The 18,097-nt window shown below is 54.3% G+C and overlaps 1 protein-coding gene across 12 annotated transcripts in view; it reads left to right on the top strand.

Annotated features, from left to right (window-relative positions):
* The window catches only part of GRIN1 (glutamate ionotropic receptor NMDA type subunit 1), a 40,223-nt gene that overhangs the window by 14,895 nt on the left and 7,231 nt on the right, over nt 1–18,097 (top strand). For 2 of the 12 annotated variants that reach the window (XM_055721253.1, XM_055721250.1), the window contains exons 4-20: nt 1,413–1,475; nt 2,255–2,355; nt 2,921–3,042; nt 3,598–3,772; nt 5,318–5,462; nt 5,562–5,645; nt 6,800–6,935; nt 7,864–7,991; nt 8,181–8,345; nt 8,652–8,770; nt 9,468–9,580; nt 10,071–10,219; nt 10,998–11,155; nt 11,638–11,799; nt 13,344–13,453; nt 14,621–14,766; nt 17,425–17,535. In XM_055721253.1, the coding sequence (XP_055577228.1) occupies nt 1,413–1,475; nt 2,255–2,355; nt 2,921–3,042; nt 3,598–3,772; nt 5,318–5,462; nt 5,562–5,645; nt 6,800–6,935; nt 7,864–7,991; nt 8,181–8,345; nt 8,652–8,770; nt 9,468–9,580; nt 10,071–10,219; nt 10,998–11,155; nt 11,638–11,799; nt 13,344–13,453; nt 14,621–14,766; nt 17,425–17,535 (2,187 nt within the window). Of the gene's footprint in view, nt 1–1,412; nt 1,476–2,254; nt 2,356–2,920; nt 3,043–3,597; nt 3,773–5,317; nt 5,463–5,561; nt 5,646–6,799; nt 6,936–7,863; nt 7,992–8,180; nt 8,346–8,651; nt 8,771–9,467; nt 9,581–10,070; nt 10,220–10,997; nt 11,156–11,637; nt 11,800–13,343; nt 13,454–14,620; nt 14,767–16,196; nt 16,239–16,399; nt 16,652–17,424; nt 17,536–18,097 lie in introns of all 12 variants that reach the window. The other 10 variants (XM_055721249.1, XM_055721247.1, XM_055721258.1 and 7 more) reach the window with 6 other exon arrangements.

Raw genomic sequence — 18,097 nt, 5'->3', positions numbered from 1 at the left:
GTCTGAGTGCTCAGGAAGAGGCAAGCTATTTAGTTCGGAAAGCAAGATGCAGAGATAAAAATTGGCTGCCTCAGGAACAACCTGGAAACATGAACCCTTGCATTACTGGGATGCAAAGGCTCGGGTTCCTGGCAGGGATCAGTTGCCATTGCCATAAGATGCTGCGAAATGGAGATCGGAATAGAGCCGTGTCCCAAACCCCATACACACTGATCAGGGATGCCCAGCTGGGGTGGGACAGGGCCAAGAAGAAGAGGTCAGACTATGTCCCACCAAAACTTGCCGAGCACTATCCTGCAGATGCTATCAGGTTGATGTTATTGGCGTGGCCACAAAGGCTGCTCCCAGGAAGATCCGCAGGGTTCTGTGCACGCTGCTGCAGGGTCAAGGCTCCTGAGAACAGGGGCTGTTGACCCTCAGCACACTGCCTGGAGGAGAGGAAACCTATCTAGAAGTAGGTTTCTTGCCCCTGGCTCCTTTGGGGCCAAGCAGCAGAAGTGTCTCAGGCAGGAGACAAGGGGAGGAGCAGGCTCTCTGCTCCGCTCCATTACTGCAGGGTCAGTGCACACTCAGCCACCTGCCCCTAGTCCAGGTGTGATACTCCAGTCAGCAGCATGGAGACCACCAAGCAGTGACCCCCCCTAGCCACGTGTAGGGCCAGGTTCTGGGCTTTGTGGTCTCCAGGAGATGTGCCTCCCAGGGCCACTTGTGTGCTGCAGAGCCACGAGGTGCCCTCGGCCCTCCCCAAGCACCAGGTAAAAGCTGCAATGCCATCCCATGATCACCATTGCTTCATATTGCCACGCTTTGAGCCAACACAAGTTGTAGAGAGCTTTTTCTTTCTCTTTTGGACAGCAACAGAGCTCCAAAAAGCTGCTCCCTCCTTGCAGGAGGTGAGAAGTTCAGCTGAGACATCTTACCTGCTGTGAACTCTCTTAGGGTGGACAGGATTGTAATGATAATAGTGACAGTAGTAATGCTAATACTCTTAACTGTAACAGTTTGTGTTTGTCCAGCACTTTCCGTACACAACATTTTGTCCTTTACTTCCACAGTAATTCCATGGAAATCCCACCACTTAGGCCCTTAGAGATGCGTAGATTGTTTCTGAGTTTAAGATAAAAATTTCTTGCTGAAGAATTCCCCAGTCCCGCAAGGGAAATGCAACTGCATCGCACCAGCTGTGACACTCAGGCTTGCTCTAACCGGTACGGCTTTGCACCGTGACGCTCCCGTGAGAGCTGAGGCACTCTCTCCTGATAGTGGTTTTTGCGAGCTCCAGCGTTATAGAGACCCTTTAGCAAACAGTGGAGGAGGAGGTGGATGTTGGATTGCTTTACTACACGTCATTTTCAACTGTTTATAATATTCTTCTGTGTCTACATATTTTCTCTGTGCACATTATTCATCAGAGTAAAAAAAGGAACTATGAAAACCTCGACCAACTTTCCTATGACAACAAGCGAGGACCCAAGGTATATATGCATGGAAATGCACGCCGCCCACCAACCTAACTAGCAAATGAAAAATAGCCACAGCCACCAGAAAAATAAAAAAAAAAAAAAAAGAAAAAAAAAAGAGAAAGAGAAAAAAAGAAAAGAAAAGAAAGAAAAAAAAAAGATCCATGACTATGTTTCTTGGTAGCACGTTTTTATGTTGAGATAGTTTGGTTTGGACTTGAGAATGGAAACCTAGCCAGCTGACCCTGGAAGGATTTCTTTTTGAAACATGCATGTGAACCAGTAATTAACTTGCAAGTTTTTTTTTTTTGAAAAGTTGAACCAACCCCCTTTCCTCCCCAAAGGAAACGGTTCCTTGGTGTAAGTTGTTCACTTCTGCTCCCAAAGGTTAACCCTGTGCAATATGTTTTTTTCATTTCCCATGTTTTTGAAAAACAACACTCGTTTGAGTTTTCAATTGCATTTCAAAGCCTTTTTCTCTTTCCTGTACAATGCACGCCTCTTTTTGGGTCTTGATTGACTTCAGTTTGCATGCACAGTGCAAAAAAAATAAAAAACATATTAAAAAAAGAAAGAAAAAACCAAAAAGCCAAAATCTTAAGAGAGAAAGGAAGGAAGGAAAGAAAGAAAAGAAAGAAAAGAAAAGAAAAAAGAAAAAAATAGCTATAACCCATCTTATTTAGCTGACTTTTGTGCAGTTTAATGAATTCTCTTGACCCTTTTCTAGATAGCATGGCTCTCACAAGCAGTCCTGGGGCTCCCCCACTAACCAGCTTTGCTCACACTAACCACAGGCTGAGAAAGTGCTTCAGTTTGATCCTGGAACCAAAAACGTGACGTCACTGCTGCTGGAGGCTAAGGAGCTGGAGGCTCGTGTCATCATCCTTTCGGCCAGGTAAGGCAGAGCTGTCCCTTCCCCCTCCCTGCTCTGATTTCCTCAGTCTCCCCTTTGCCCAGCGCTGGAGTCAGTGCAGATTTGGGGCTTCTTGTCCTTTCCAGGAGCATGAGAGAAAAGCCACTGAGAGCCCCATGTCCCAGGCAGGGCGTGGATGCTATGCTGTGCACGCTGCTGGCCAGGGACCTTGCAATTATGGTTTAGACCTCTGGCTGCCTTGCCAAGTGTTAGCAGCTGCAAAAGCAGCAATAGTTACTGATGATGTGTCCTGATCCACCTGTGAAGGAAGGGAGTCTTATTGTCCCCATGCCTATAGACAGTAAGCCATAAGGAATGGGCTGGATTTGCAGATGCTCAGCAGTGCTGGGTGCTGTGGGATTAGATGAAGACGAGAGAAAGGTTCCCTTTGCAAGGAATTAGTCATTGCCCAGGAGAACCAGTTACCAGAGAAGGGCTGCCTGGGGATGTTTTCACTGGTGCTGCCACCCCCTTGGGATCCAATACAGGAGAAAAGGGGCCATCCGGCACCTGGAGCCACATTGCCGTTCCCTTCTTCTCGTTGCAGTGAGGATGATGCGGCCACGGTGTACAGATCAGCAGCCATGCTCAATATGACAGGCTCCGGCTACGTGTGGCTGGTGGGGGAACGGGAGATATCGGGCAATGCCCTGCGTTACGCCCCTGATGGTAGGCACCCGCCAGAGGTGCCCGTCCTGCTGTCAGCCAGGCTTGGAGGAGCCTGCTCGGAGCTGGGACGACTGGCACCTGCCCTCCCGGGGACCCCTTGGGCTGGGGGAACGCAATGCCATGGTGGTCCCAAGCAAGTGGAGGGTCCCACACATTGCTCTCCGCTCCCTTTGCCTGCACGGGGGGACAGCACTCTGGCAGCCTTGGCCACCCTGTCATGCCCCAAATCCAGCTCACGGGGCTTTGCGAGCTGATCATCACCTCGGGGAAAGGCTTGAGCGATGCAGTGGGGAGATGGAGCACAGGGTGTCAGCGGTCTGTGTAGCTGTCCCAGTCCCACTTCAGCAGGCAGGACAGTGCCAGCCCAGTGCTGCTGCAGCCGCTTCCCCTGCCTGCTCCTGCCTGAAGCTCAGGCAAGTCCCCAGCCGCATCCACGATGTCCTCGGCACATAACCTTGTGCTTGCTGGTCCCCAAGCCCTGTGCATGGCAGTGACACTGGAGCAGCCGGTGTGCCTGGGGGTGCTGACCTGCCTTCTCCCCTCTACCTGTGGCAGGAGTGATCGGTCTGCAGCTCATCAACGGGAAGAACGAGTCAGCCCACATCAGTGATGCTGTCGCGGTGGTGGCCCAGGCCGTGCATGACTTGTTTGAGAAGGAGAATATCACAGACCCGCCACGAGGTTGTGTGGGCAACACCAACATCTGGAAGACAGGACCTCTTTTCAAGAGGTATTTGGGAAAGGGTCCTGCTGGAGGGAGCAGAGGACCTGCTAGGGGAGAGCTGGAAAAGGTGGGAGCACATGGAAAAGGTGCAGGAGGGCAACACAGTAGCTTTGTTCAGAGTATCTGTCATTAAAGCTTTGGGGCATGTGGCACAGGACTGCTTGGACTCTCCTGCATGATTCAGATGTGAGGGCTACATCTCTCCTAGAACGCTAGCTGGGACATGGTCTCAGGCACTGACCCCAGTTTGTCCTGTCTGCTTAGGCGTCATCCTGGTGCCTGCCACCAGTTCAGTTCATGCCAACCCATGTTCTGCACAGTTCTTGGGCAGCTGGGATCAGTGTGAGCAGGGAACAACTCTAGGAAGAAGAGACCTGGGAGCCATGATCTCCTCTGGTCTGGATCTTAATTCTGTGGGTGGAAGAGGGAAGAAAGGGGGGGTTTCTGCCACATCCAGGGTGAAGGGGATTTCTGTCAAACTGGAGCTCAGTGCTGCGGACACATTTCTTGCCGAACATTTCAGGGCTGTGGCATGGGTCCGTGTGCTGCAAGCAGGACTTGGGGGCAGGACATCTCGATGCATGGGCAGGCTTCTCTCTGCTGTGGCAAAGACTGGTGCTGTGGTTTTGGGTGGCGGGGTCTCAGCAGGTCAGAGCATGCACGTGTTGGACCTTGCTGCTGCGGGCAGTGACATCAGCAGATGCTGCATGGGCTTCCCAGAAGCCAGTGTTGGTGCTGTGTGGGGTTTTGGGCTACATCACTGCAGATGTTGGAGCCCCAAGGACCTGTTCTGCAGGCTGGATCTTGGTAAAGCAGCAATTCCCTTGGGGTCCCTGTGTGGGAGGGCTGCTCTCTGCAGTGTGCCACCTGCACCAGGGGGTTGCTTTTGGCAGCGGGATCTTGTGCCAGGGGTTGCTCTCTGCAGACGAGGTCGTGGTGTCTGTGGGATGCCCCTGCTGCAGATATGAGTTCTGTTGAGCATGAGACCTGCAAAGCCTGAAGATTATTTTAGAAAAATTTCTGCAGCAACTCAATCTTTGGCATGAGGTATTTGAAGTTGTTCTCTATGGTGCTCTGCAAATGGCTCAGGCAATTCTTCCGTGTCTTCACTATCATCTTTCCAGGGTTTGGGGGCTGGTTTTCCCTTTGGTGGTGTATGTGTGTGCCTGGGGCACTACCCAGGCTGTTACAGGCAGACAGAAGCACCAGGAACAGTGGCATGGACACAGCTCCCAAGGGACCCCCAGAGGAAGGTGTCCTTGGGTGCTGTGGGATAGACCATTCCTTAAGGTAATGGGACTGATCTGGTGGAAAACAAGGGACAATGACAAGATATGGGAGTGCAACGTTTGGGAAACTGACTCCGTCCACCAGGAGGGGAAGACCACAGGTCTATGAACAGACCATAGGTAGCCTTGTCTGTGTATCTATAGGGTAGCGAGCATATGGCAGGCAACTGAGAGAAAGCATTTGCCTTTCTGATGCCTTCTTAGATGTCCCAATAGCCACAGCAGGTTTTCTAGGTTGGCCCTGCTGTGTTTCTCTTGGTAGGGTGTTGATGTCCTCCAAGTACTCAGAGGGTGTCACGGGACGGGTGGAGTTCAATGAGGATGGGGACAGGAAGTTTGCCAACTACAGCATCATGAACCTGCAGAATCGGAAACTGGTCCAAGTTGGGATTTACAACGGCAGCCACGTATGTACAGGCCTGGACAGGTTGGGTAGGAGGGGTGGGTACGCTGGGGTGTCTGTCTGTGGCTTCATGTCTATCTCCTTCCTCTTGGACTGATCACAGGTCTTGACCAATGACCGGAAGATTATCTGGCCAGGGGGAGAAACTGAGAAACCTCAAGGTTATCAGATGTCAACCAAGCTGAAGGTAACAGCAAACGGCATTAGGGAGTGGTGGGTCTCCTCGGCTCTCTGCATGCAGGGCTCTGACTTTATCTGCCTCCCACTTCCACTGCTGCCTCTGCAGCTGTCAGCAGCATCTGCAAACCCAGGGCACCTGGCAGCTCGAGAGGATGTAACAAAACAACTTAGAGAAGGTACTGGAGGGTGTTCAGAGCTACAGCACAGCTTCCAGCTGGAGACAAACTAGATAGGCTGGCAGGCATCCTTTGGCTTGGAGAGAGACAGCTGGAAAGGGGGTATAAGAGTACAGAAGGGAGGGATGGAGGGATAAGGCGTTCACCATTTCTTGGCACCTGGCATGGGTTTGCAGGACACACGGGGATGGGCTCCTTTGGCCAAGGCATAGTTCAGTTCTGGAGCCTACTGCTACTAGACAGTGCAGAGGCCAGGAGGAAACAGGTTCAAAAGGAGATGGAACAAGTTAGTGGAGGTGGGCAGGTGGTTGCAGTGTTGGGCTGAGGAGCTCCCTGAAGAGCTGATGGCCAGAAGCTGGACGTGACACTGGGAGAAGGTCCCTCCACTCTTGCTTTGCTTCTCATGCTCTTCCCTTAAGTGTAGCCCAGCAGCCACTTTAGTGACTGGATCCTGGGCAGGCTAGTCTTACCAGTGTGGCCGTTCATTTGTCCTAGTGTCCAGGCAAGGGAAATCAGACATTCCCACTGGCAGTGAGCCCTTATTCCTGCAGAGGTGGTGCAGATGTGTTGGGATGCTGCTTTACTGAAAAGGTCCAAGGCAGGACTGAAATATCTGCATTAGCTTGGGGCAGTGTGACAGCATTTAGAGCTCTATTCAGGGCACTAATCCTGGCTGTGTGCTGTCATCAGCCTCCTGTTAGGGAGAGAAGGGTGTGACAGGCTTTGAGGCTGAGGTGAGTGCCACACAAAGGAGGATGCCAATATGGCTAGTCGTCATCTTGGGTGCAGGAAAAGCAAATGTTCCCCATGCCACAGCCAGGTTCCACTGCTGGGCTGAGCAGTCTCACGTGCTGAGATGGCAGCGGAGGAGGGCACCATGGTGTTTTGGCCATGCTTACAAGGAGAGGGCAGCCCAGCTCACCACCCAGGGGAGCATAACTCTGGAGGGGAACCGGCAAGAGGGTGTTTGTGCTTCACCTTGCAGATCGTGACAATCCATCAAGAGCCCTTTGTGTATGTGAAGCCCACGCAAGCAGATGGGACATGCAGGGAGGAATTCACCATCAATGGAGATCCTGTGAAAAAGGTCTTTTGCACCGGACCCAACGAGACCATCCCAGGTAACTCAGTCTGGTGGTGAGCGCAGCAGCTCCCCCAGCCCTCCCAGCTGATGAGGACTCCTGTCCCCAGAAGGGGTGCCCAGGGAGGTTGCTCATCATTCAGGAGGCCCAAAGGATGAGGACCAGAAAGGTGACAGCATACTTAGCCCCCAACTGCCCTCTGTCAGCTCAGCCCCACAGTAGTGCTGTGCAGTAACTAGGCACTGGGATTCAGGGTTTCGACCCCAACAGATTACTTTCCCACTGTGTCTCTTCTGGGTGGGCTCCAGATGGGCTGTTATGGGGGATTGCATCCCATGTTTCTGTCTCCTGACATGCTCCAATTCTCTTATCCTTGATCTCAAGCAGAAGGGAGATCCTCAAGGCACATTAGCACCTGCTGTACTGGTACTAACAACACCAGTTTCAAACCATTTTGTTAAGCCTGTTTCAGGAGTAGGAGTGAGCACGCGGTGGGGAGTACGAGCTGCTTAGCAATGCCAGGCTTGCCCAAATCCTCCTGAAGTGCATCCCCTTGGTCCATCACGCTTTCCTGTGCACATTTACACACACACACCCCAGCCCCGCGTTGTGTCCTGGACTGTGTTCAAACTGATGGGTTCATGTTAGCACCCCTCCAGCACAGCCTGCAGGCACCAAGCCGCCTCCATCACCTGCAGGGCTCAGTAGCACCCTCAGCCCGCCTCACTGGGACACAGAAAATGAATCGAGACCCCTTTGCCTCCAGCTTGCCAGCACCCATAGGTGATGGGAGCAATGGGAAAGGGCAGTCAGAGTGGATGGCCCTGCCTGAATAATGTGATTACATCTCATACAAAACCAGAGCCATGCAGGTGGCTGTTCTTGCTGGGGACAGCCACGGATCCTGCATGGGGTCCCTGGCAAATTGCTGCCTCCACTTGTCCCCCCCATTTTCTCCCGCCCACAGGCCGCCCAACCGTGGCACTGTGCTGCTACGGCTTCTGCATCGACCTGCTCATCCGGCTGGCAGGGGTGATGAACTTCACCTATGAGGTTCACCTGGTGGCTGATGGTAAATTTGGTACCCAAGAGCGGGTGAGTCTGGGCTGCCTGTGATATCTCTTTGCCCGTATTGTATGTCGAAACACCCACAGGCCTTTCTCTGGAGCAGGAGTGGGATGGGAGGGCAGTGCAGGATGCCTGCCACAAAGTGGGGGGGGGGTCCTGGCTGGTGGGGGACAGGTGTCGGGGCAGTGGGCTGATCCTGCACTGGCTCTCTGGCAGGTTAACAACAGCAACAAGAAGGAGTGGAATGGGATGATGGGGGAGCTACTGAGCGGCCAAGCAGACATGATTGTGGCTCCCCTCACCATCAACAACGAGCGGGCACAGTACATTGAGTTCTCCAAACCCTTCAAGTACCAGGGCCTCACCATCCTTGTGAAGAAGGTATGGGATGGGATGGGATGTTTTGTAGAACAGGCCCCTTGCTCCCTAGCTTGCAGACGTGCCATGCCTGCACCATGCCCAGGGCCACCCCAGGGCAGCCGCTGCAAATCCCAGCCTTTGCTGTGGGATGCCAGCCTCCAGGCTGCTGGTTTTAATGCTGGGGCTTGTCTCAGCCACTCTGAGCCTTCCTGTGTAGCAGAGCAGGAGGAGCTCAGAGCAGGTCAGGGGTCTTTGTGAGTCCAGCCAGCTGGGCAAGGTGCAGGCGCGATGCGTGTCAGCGCTGTTCACTTCTCTCCTGTGTGCTAGGAAATCCCCCGCAGCACCTTGGACTCGTTCATGCAGCCTTTCCAGAGCACGCTTTGGCTGCTGGTGGGGCTGTCTGTGCACGTGGTGGCAGTGATGTTGTACCTCTTAGACCGATTCAGGTGAGTGCACTTCGGATCACCCAAGGGCTAGAGGGGACAGGGAGGTGCTCCTGGGAACCATCCCCTGGGTCCCCGCAGTGTCTTACTCAGGCACAGCCCTGCAGCCCTTCAGGAGGCTCTCACAGGAGCCAAACCCATTTCTCTGCCCCACCAGCCCCAGGATGAGGTTCACAGCCTCTCTGGCTGCTGCTAGGCTGAAAGATATGGATATGTGGGGTACCCAGCACTTGGCTATGTGGGAACACGCCTGTCAGACCGTGTGCTGTGGTGATGCCTGACCAAGGGGACCGTCAGCCCCTGGGCTCTGAGTTAGTCCCCTCCCTTGGCCCTGAGGCAGCTCCTCTGAAGGGCAGGGAGCCTGTCCCTGCCTCAGCCCTGTGCCCAGAGGCTTTTGCAGTTAATCTGCGGTGACTCCTCCATGTTACAGTGGGAAAGGCTTGAGCTGGCCAGAATCAGATGATCTTCTGACCTGGACAGAAGCATGATGAGACCAATACCAGTGTGAGCCAGACAGGGATGCAGACCAGCAGAGGGGACATGCAAGGCAGTGGGACATGAGGGGTGAAGAGCTGTTTGAGGCACAGGCACAGTCTGTAGGGATGAGTGAGGCAGGGCTGTGTCAGGACACTTACAGCACAGTGGAGAGCCCTAGGAACCCAGATAAGAGATATGAGAACAGCTCCGTCTTGTTTTCCAGCCCGTTTGGCCGGTTCAAAGTGAATAGTGAGGAGGAGGAGGAAGATGCCCTGACCCTCTCCTCAGCAATGTGGTTCTCCTGGGGAGTCCTGCTGAACTCCGGCATCGGAGAAGGTGCGTCACAGTGTGCAGTGGGACTGCTCTGCCATGCAACCCCAGCCCTGAGCTGGGGGGGACACTGGGCCTGAGGAGAAGCCTGTGTCCTCTCCCACTGCCTCCCTCTGTGTCAGGGGTGATGCCATGAGGGAACTTCATCTTCTGAGCTTTCCATGGAGTGGGCTGGTAGGGCATTCAGTGACATGGGGTTGGCACACTTGTGGCACTTGTGTGGACCGTCCTGCCACCCCTCACCGTCAGTGATGGGAAATGGGTCCTTCTTGGGCTGCTTCTCCTGCCCAGGGTTACCCACCCACTCAGGGTGAGACACATCATGTCCTGGAAGGAACTGGGTTTTCCTTGGTTTGGGGTCCTTGCACAACTGTCAGCAGAGCAGATAGATGATGCGCACCTGCAGCTGCCATTGGTCTCATGTGGGATGGACACGGCGCTGGTGACCAAGTCAAGCCCTTGTTGTGTCAGTCTGACCTTGCCTCTCTCCCTCCAGGTGCTCCCCGGAGTTTCTCTGCCCGTATTCTTGGCATGGTGTGGGCTGGCTTTGCTATGATCATTGTGGCTTCATACACTGCCAATCTGGCAGCCTTCCTGGTGTTAGACCGGCCTGAGGAGAGAATTACGGGCATTAACGACCCCCGGGTAATGACCCCTTGCTTGCTTTCCCCTTCCCTGTCCACTTCTGGGCAGAGATGCAGATGCCTCCAGCGGGTATCTCCTGGCTTATATAATGTGGTTCGTAGTACCCAGGGTCCTGCTTCAACATGGCTGTGGGTCTGTGCCAGGGAGCTGAGCCCCGGGTAGCTTCGCCTGGGGCTGTTGCTGGTGGGTTTGAGCCCCTGTGCTGGGTGGGAATGGACAGACACAGGGAGGGATCAGCAGGAAAAAAAATGTCCAGAAATAGCACGTACCCAGCCAAACTGCCTGCCAGTTCCTGGAGAGCCTGCACTAACCAACGAGGAAACGATTCATTATGGATGAGTTATAACTAATGCAATTGTCCCTGCGGTGCAGTCAATACTCTCAGCAGATACCAGCATGTCTCAAACTCATTTCCTGCTCTGGCAAGGACACAGCCACAGCTATCAGCCCAGGCATGCAGGAATGTACCCCACAGCAGCGCTGACCCACAGCATCCCACACCCTTACTGTGTCCTCTGCCCACAGCACTGCCAGCCCCAGGACATCCACAGGTCTCCTGCATCCTCAGTGCCACAGCCCCTTTCCCATAGCATCCCCTGCCCCACCAGCATGGTCTCAGATCATCCACTGCCCCATGGCATCTTCAGCTGTGCTCAGATCGAGGTCTTCTCTGGGAAACAGGTCCCTGAAGGAGATGGGAAATTAGGAAACACAGCTTTGGGGTGATCCAGTTTGGTTGAGGGACAGAAGAAATAGGAGCCCTGCCCTTGCCTTTCAGCTGCGCAACCCCTCTGATAAATTCATCTATGCCACGGTGAAGCAGAGCTCGGTGGACATCTACTTCCGACGGCAGGTGGAGCTGAGCACCATGTACCGGCATATGGAGAAACACAACTACGAGAGCGCTGCCGAAGCCATCCAGGCAGTGAGGGACAAGTGAGTGGGGCCAGCACCTTGCATGGCCATGCTGGGAAGAGTTTCAGGGAGCTGCAGTTTGGTGGAGCAAGCAGGGCTGATGCAAACCTGGAGGGAGCTGCAGTCAAAGCATGGTTTGACAGGACCTGACCAGCTGGTGGTGGGTGGGATCTTCCTAGTCCTGGTGTGTGCCAGGTCTCTGGATGGAGAGCACGATGTCTGTGTGGGGAAGGGCACAGTCGGAGCCCTGGCCCTGGTCATGGCTTCCTCTGCACTTGCTTCTGAGCAAGGCTGGGTGGCTTCAAATCCCATGTAAACCCTTCATACTCCTCCTTCAAAATCTTCCCAAGCCTTTTTGCCTCCCAGCAGCGCAGACCCTGCTGGGAGAAGGGTGATGCTCTTCAGTGTTTAAATTAGGGCTGGGAGCACCCTGTTGTGCCCACGGTGGCTACAGACAAGCTGGGGTGCCCAGCCTTACCTGTCTGTCCTCTCTCGGTGTCCAGCAAGCTCCATGCCTTCATCTGGGACTCGGCGGTGCTGGAGTTTGAAGCCTCCCAGAAGTGTGACCTGGTGACGACGGGGGAGCTTTTCTTCCGCTCTGGCTTCGGGATTGGGATGCGCAAGGACAGCCCGTGGAAGCAGAACGTCTCCCTGGCCATCCTCAAGTCCGTACACAGCTCTTGGCATGGGGCTTGCCCCGAATGCTGCATGTGTTAGCACGCAAGTAGTCTCGTGCCAGACACTGCCACCCCAACCCTTCAAACCCGCTGCAGGGACAGGGGGTCTGGGGGCTGCCATGTCACTCCTGATGGAGGGGATGTGCCTGAGTGACCTGGGTGGGCATCCATGGGCCCCAGCTCTGGCCTCAGGGCTGGGTAAGCAGCACAGAGCTGGTGGGAGGGCAGAGCAGAGCAGGGCAGGGAGCAGGAGCTGTGCTCAGCCACAGAAGCGTAGGCAAAGTGGGCAGCGAGCAGCCCTGAGGCCATCCAACACCACGTCCCCATGAGCAGGACACAGGCTGCAGCAGCAGGCAGAGGTACTGGCATCTCCCCGCTTCTCCCTGCGAGCTCAGCCTGGCCAGCAGCACTGCGCTGCCCTGGCGTGGTGTCCCAGGGCTTTTTCTTTCAACTCTGGCTATTCCTGTCAGGCAGAGATATGGCAGTCCTGTTGAGCCCAGTTAAGGCTTTTTTACATTTTATACACGCATTAGCCTGCAGCATACAGTGCTGCAAGTCGGTCTGATATTATGCATGAAAAGGGCTTTCCTTGTATTAGTTCAGAAATGCCACACTCCCTGCAGACAGAGGAATGTGGTGATGGAGCAACAGGCAGCTGGGAAGAAGCAAATGGAAGGAGGGGGACATGTGAGATTAATTTTATGGAGAGACAGGGCCAGGAGTAATCAGGGTCCTGCCTAAGGTGCGGAGACAAAAAGCCTGAGAGGGAGGGTCAGCAGGATGTGGAAGACACAGGCAGGACCCAGGGCAATGTAGGGAGCCATGGGACCCCATCTGTGGGGTGGTCTTACCATGAGGATGGGTGGCAGCGGGACAGATGGGATTTGGGACAACAATATGAGAAGTCTGGAGAGGCAGCAAGAGTCCTTGGTGTCCTCCTGGGAGAGGCTAGGGAAGCCCAGGGCTACAGGTGGCCTAGGAAGGCAGTGGGGATATACCAGGAAAGGGGGACCCATGGGGGGAATGCATGCTCTGTGCCTACCTCCATGCTTGCTACCTGTTCAGGCATAAACAGGCGAGGACATGGTTTGTTTCCTTCTAAGCTGTGACACCAAGTTGCTGGGAAGTCCCAGCCCTCGCCACGCACAGCGGGGAGCTGCCAGGCAGCAGTTTTGCCCCTGCTTTGATCTGGAGGGTGCTGGTGTTCACCAGATAGAACTGGGGTCCTGCATTGCCTGAGCTCCCAAGCGGCCCTGGTGGCATGCAGACACACGCAGTGCAGATGGCCACTGCAGACAGGCCACACTCTCTATGTAAAAGCCACGCATGCACATGCATGTGCACACACACGCAGCCAGCCAGGTGTGCACACACAAATGTGCACGCACACGCACTGTCGGTTTGTGTGTTTGTAGGCTGCAGGCACGTGCAGACTCCTAGGACGGAGGGCATGAAGGCACCAGAAGCGTGTGCCCCAGCTGCCTATGGCTGGTCCCCAGTGACTACTCTGTCGTGTCTGCTTGTGCTTTCAGGTCCCACGAGAACGGCTTCATGGAGGATTTGGACAAGACTTGGGTGAGGTATCAGGAGTGTGATTCCCGTAGCAATGCCCCAGCAACACTCACCTTTGAAAATATGGCAGGTTTGTTCTGCAAACCTCTTTCTTCCTCTTCGCTGGGTAGCCTGCTTTCGCTCAAGACATTCTCCTCTCCGGGGCTCTCCTCTCGGGCCAAAGCTCTGCTTCTTCTGGGTTTGTGCTTTCCTAGCGCTGGGAGGCTGCTGTGTTGGGCTCCAATCTAACCTTGTCCGAAACAGCTCTGCAAAGCTTCCCCCACCTTCCCTGGGGTGGCTTCCTCAGCGGTGGGGCTGTCCTGCTTTGAACATTGCTCCCCTCCCTCTGCTCTGGCCAAACTGCGGCTGTCACAGTGGAATCAGAGCTGTCGCCAAGGCAGAGAGAGGGGAGCAGCACCTCGGGGGAGGCGAGAGCAGCCGCGGAGGCGAGCGAGGACCCTGCTGCAGGAGGGAGCTGGCGGTGAGGGGCAGCTCCCCAGCCCTGAGGAGCGTGTCCCGGCTGGCCTTGGGCAGTGGGCGGGGGGCAGGAGGAGGATAAGCAATACAGAGGGTTTTTTTCCTTGGTCCCCCTTTGCAAAGACTGTGAGATCCCCCAGATGGGCTCTCCCCTTGCAGCAATGCAGTGCTGCCAGTCCTTCACTCAGGCATCATGGTGATGCAGGACGAGGGGTGTCCAACGGGACCCTGTCCTCACCAGCACCGCCACCCAGGGCACAAGCACCAAGGGAGGGGGCACTTTGCTCTGTCTACTCAAGACACCACTCCCAAAATGTCAGCTCCGAGAGTCGCAGCGGGCCAGGACAGCACAGAGAGCTCTGTGCACAGCTGCCCTTCCCAATGAGCCAAACAGGAGCACCAGAGCTGTGTTTCTGGTCCAAACGACCACACAGCCCCAGGGGATGGGGTCTGCGCTGGTGCTGGGTGCAGCACTCAGCGCACTGTGCCTGTCCCCAGCATCACTGCAGCACAGCCCGTGCCCTGTGCCCAACCGACAGGAGCTTGCACAGTCATCCAGCACCCCGTCACCTTTCTGCCCATCTCTGCGGGTACCCAAACTGTAGCGCTGTCCTGCTCTGCAGCGTTCCCCTTCCCAGCCCCTCCAGGACTGTGGGGGGATGGCAGGGGGCCAGGGGGACCCTGGGTTGACAGATGCTCCTGTTGCTGAGCGTGAGACAGAGGAAATGAAGTGTCATGTTGCGATTTCCATTGCCCCCTGTAACTTTCCTGCTTATTTCAGGTGTGTTTATGCTGGTGGCTGGAGGTATTGTTGCCGGGATATTTTTAATATTCATAGAAATAGCTTACAAAAGGCATAAGGACGCGCGGAGGAAGCAGATGCAGCTGGCGTTTGCGGCCGTTAATGTGTGGAGGAAAAACCTGCAGGTAGGACAAACCGTTTTTAGAGCAAATCTCCAACAGGTGCGTTTTCCATTCCTTCACCAAATGAGTGAATGCAGAGCTGTGGATTAGCATGGGGCCCTCTGTCCCCCACCCTGCACCCAAGTAACCCCAGCTGGGTGCTCCTTGGCACCTAGCAAGCTATAGGGTAGGGTCCCTGCCTTGTCCCTGGGAGCTGCCCTTGGCCGATGCCATCTCTCCCGGGAGGTGTCGTGCACAGCTCCAGCCAGGGCAGAGATCTGGACCAAACGTCCCCAGTGGTGCTCGGGATGGGGACTTTGCTCTGCTGGTGACCGTGTGCCTGAGTCATGTCTTGCTGTGGCCGAGCACACCGCGCCAGTGTGGCTGCTTTTGCAGGTGCTCTATCCTGCTGGTGGCTCCGGCCACGCTCACCAGCAGACGGGAGGGTTAATCTGCTGCCACTGAGCATCCCTGCCCAGTGCTCAGGTGGAAAAATGCTCCAGGGATGGTTTCCATCACCTACCACCCCCTGCCCATTCCCTGGGGGCAAAGTAGCCCTTGCCATACCTGAGACCAACTCCAAAAAGAGGTGGTGCGTGCTCTTGCCAGTTGGAGACAAGGACATCTCCCCACATGGGAGCCAGCAGTGCCGGTACCTGTCAGTGCCGAGGCTGCCCCAGGCCCCCTCCATGGAACCATGGCTCTCCCCGAATTCTCCCATCCCTGAAGCACCTCCGTGCCACCCAGGCCGGGGAGCCTGGGAGTGCCAGTGGTGCCTGGCAGTGACACTGAGCTGTGGGCACGTCCGTGGGCCACCAGCCTCACACTTCCCTTATCCCATTGCTTTTGGGGTTGAGCCCCACGGTGCCCCCAAATCCCAGTTTAGGGCAGATGGAGGCTCTCTTTGAATTGCCTGGGCTGCTTTTTTTCCTTGGGGAAGCAACCCAGCGTTCAGAGAGCAAGAGATCCTTTAGGCAACTGCCATTGGCAGCAGAGCCAGTAAATGAAAGAGAGAGAACAAGGCTCGGGGACCCCAAAACAAGCCCAGAGCGGTGGCCCTGCGGGAGCAGCGCTGGCTGGGGCGCGCGGGTGGGCTGCCTGGGTGGAGGTGACCTGCTCGAGAGCAGTGAGGGGAAGCACGAGGCCGGGCTGCTGTATCCTGAGAGCTCGCTGGGTTCAATTCACTAAGAGTCTCGGAAAAGCCATTTTTCAATATTTTTTTTTTATTATTTTTTTTTTCCTTTGCTTCCAAAAAACAGCAGCACCGAGGGGGTTCAGGCTGCTGGGACAGAGCACACTAGTCGCACTGCCATTTTTCACTTGCCAACCTTCTAGAAAATACTGCACTGGGTCCTTGGGCAGAGTCTGTGGGACTGTGAGCAAAGCATGCTGCCCTGTGGGGGTAAACAGCCTCATGGTAAAGAGCCGTTTGACATTGTAAGACTTTTCCACAGGAGGAAACGTCAGAGCACTAGTATCTGGTACATTGCTAGAAGGTAGGCAAGTGGAAAGATTTATTTGTTAAAACAAACAAACAAAAATAATGGTTTTTGGGATCACAGTTTTGCCATGGCTATTTCCTGAGATGCCATGGAAGAAAAAGACATTTCATTCCATTCATCTTGCTTTCCTTTCCGTTTGTGCATGTCCGCAAAAGAGAGAACTGAGAAGGAGGAGCAAATGTATCCCCGAGCATGCTCTACGCACCAGCGGGATACATTTTGGTTACCCCCGTGCGGTAGCAGAGCCAGACCTGGTCACTCCGTCCCCCGTCGGAAAGGTCACACTCATTGGCACGAAAGCAATTGGGGAGGAATCGTTCTCAGCGCCCGCCGCAGAGCGCGGCTGGTCCCCACGGCTCGCTGCCCCCGCACCATGGCGGCTGGTGCTCCCAGCCTGCGCTAACCAGGTCCGACTCGCTAACACCAATGGCTACATTTTTCAGTTCTGTTTCTCTTTGAGTTCATCCCAACCCCGATGACATCATAGCGCTAACGCTTTGCCTCCTCCCTTTCTTTTCCTTTACTTTTTTTCCTTTTCTTTTTCTTCCAGTTTCCTTTTATTTTTCAACCTGTTTTACTTTGGAAAAAAAAAACCAACAACAAATGAACAAAAAAACAACCACACAACCACCAACAACAACCACGTTCGGCTTTGCACAACTGCATCATTTAAATTTTTGAATACATTTTTTTTTTTTTACAGAATATTCATACAATGACTTCTCTTTCAGTGCAGTCCTCTCTCTCTCTTGTGGCACTAGGATTCAGCCTCAGAAAAGGCCCTGAGCAATTATTTTTATTTTTTTAGTGGTAGGTGCAGCATCTCACCTCTCGGTCTAGCCAGGCTAGCAGTGGAAGCGAGGGGCAGGGCGCCAGGCAGAGCATCCCCAGGAAGCGAGGTCAGCTGTGCCGGCCTGGCCTCAGACACCCAGGAGAGCAGGGCTAAGTCCCGGAGGGGTTTCCAGCGCTCCAGACGCAAGGCCAGCCCCGTAGCTGTAGCAGTGTGGCGGCCGTGCTGTAGCCATGGGTCAACGGAGGCCCTTGGAGGACTGGGAGTGACAGGACACCTCCAGTAGCTTTCTCACCTAAATGAAGGACATGACACGGGGCAGTATTCAAATAGATTTAGCGTTTCCAACAACACACTAGAGATCTAATCACTTATACATATTCATTTTAGGATAGAAAAAGTGGTAGAGCAGAACCTGACCCTAAAAAGAAAGCCACTTTTAGGTCCATCACCTCCACCCTGGCCTCCAGCTTCAAGAGACGTAGGTCCTCCAAGGATACGGTAAGAGGAAGAAGAACAATTCTGCCCTCTCTCTTTCTCTCTCTTTCTCTCTTCTGCCATCCCATCGACTGCCACACACCCATCCCGAAGCTGCCAGTGTACATGCATAGCTCATGTTCGTCACCAGTCAGTCAGTGAGTCAGTGAGTCAGTCATCCCGTGTACCTGAAAGGATGCTGGGATCCTGGAGGGCAGGCAGGAGGTGGCTTGGAGTCCTGTGATGAGTTGGGAGATGCAACCGAGTTTTTGTTTTGTTTTTTGTTTTCTTTTTGCCTGGATGATTTCTGATGTTCCTCTCTGTGCTTCGCTCACCTTACTGGTGCTGACCTCTTGAAAGCGATGACATTTTTTTTTCTTTTTCTTTTTCTTTTTTTTTTTTATTCTGTTCCTGAGTGTTCCTGTACCTGTTTGTCATTGTATGCCTAAAAACGATCACCCCGATTTAATTTGGGCACCGTGTCACCTCACCGAGAGCCATGCGTGTCACATTCTCTACATGTGATTTTTGTTTGTGACGATTAGCATTCGGGACGTAGTCCTCGGCACAGGAGTGACAGCTGTCT

Source organism: Falco cherrug, chromosome 9 (genome assembly GCF_023634085.1).
Source record: "Falco cherrug isolate bFalChe1 chromosome 9, bFalChe1.pri, whole genome shotgun sequence".
In the NCBI taxonomy this organism is placed as follows: domain Eukaryota; kingdom Metazoa; phylum Chordata; class Aves; order Falconiformes; family Falconidae; genus Falco; species Falco cherrug.
This window is presented reverse-complemented; position numbering and strand designations above follow the sequence as displayed.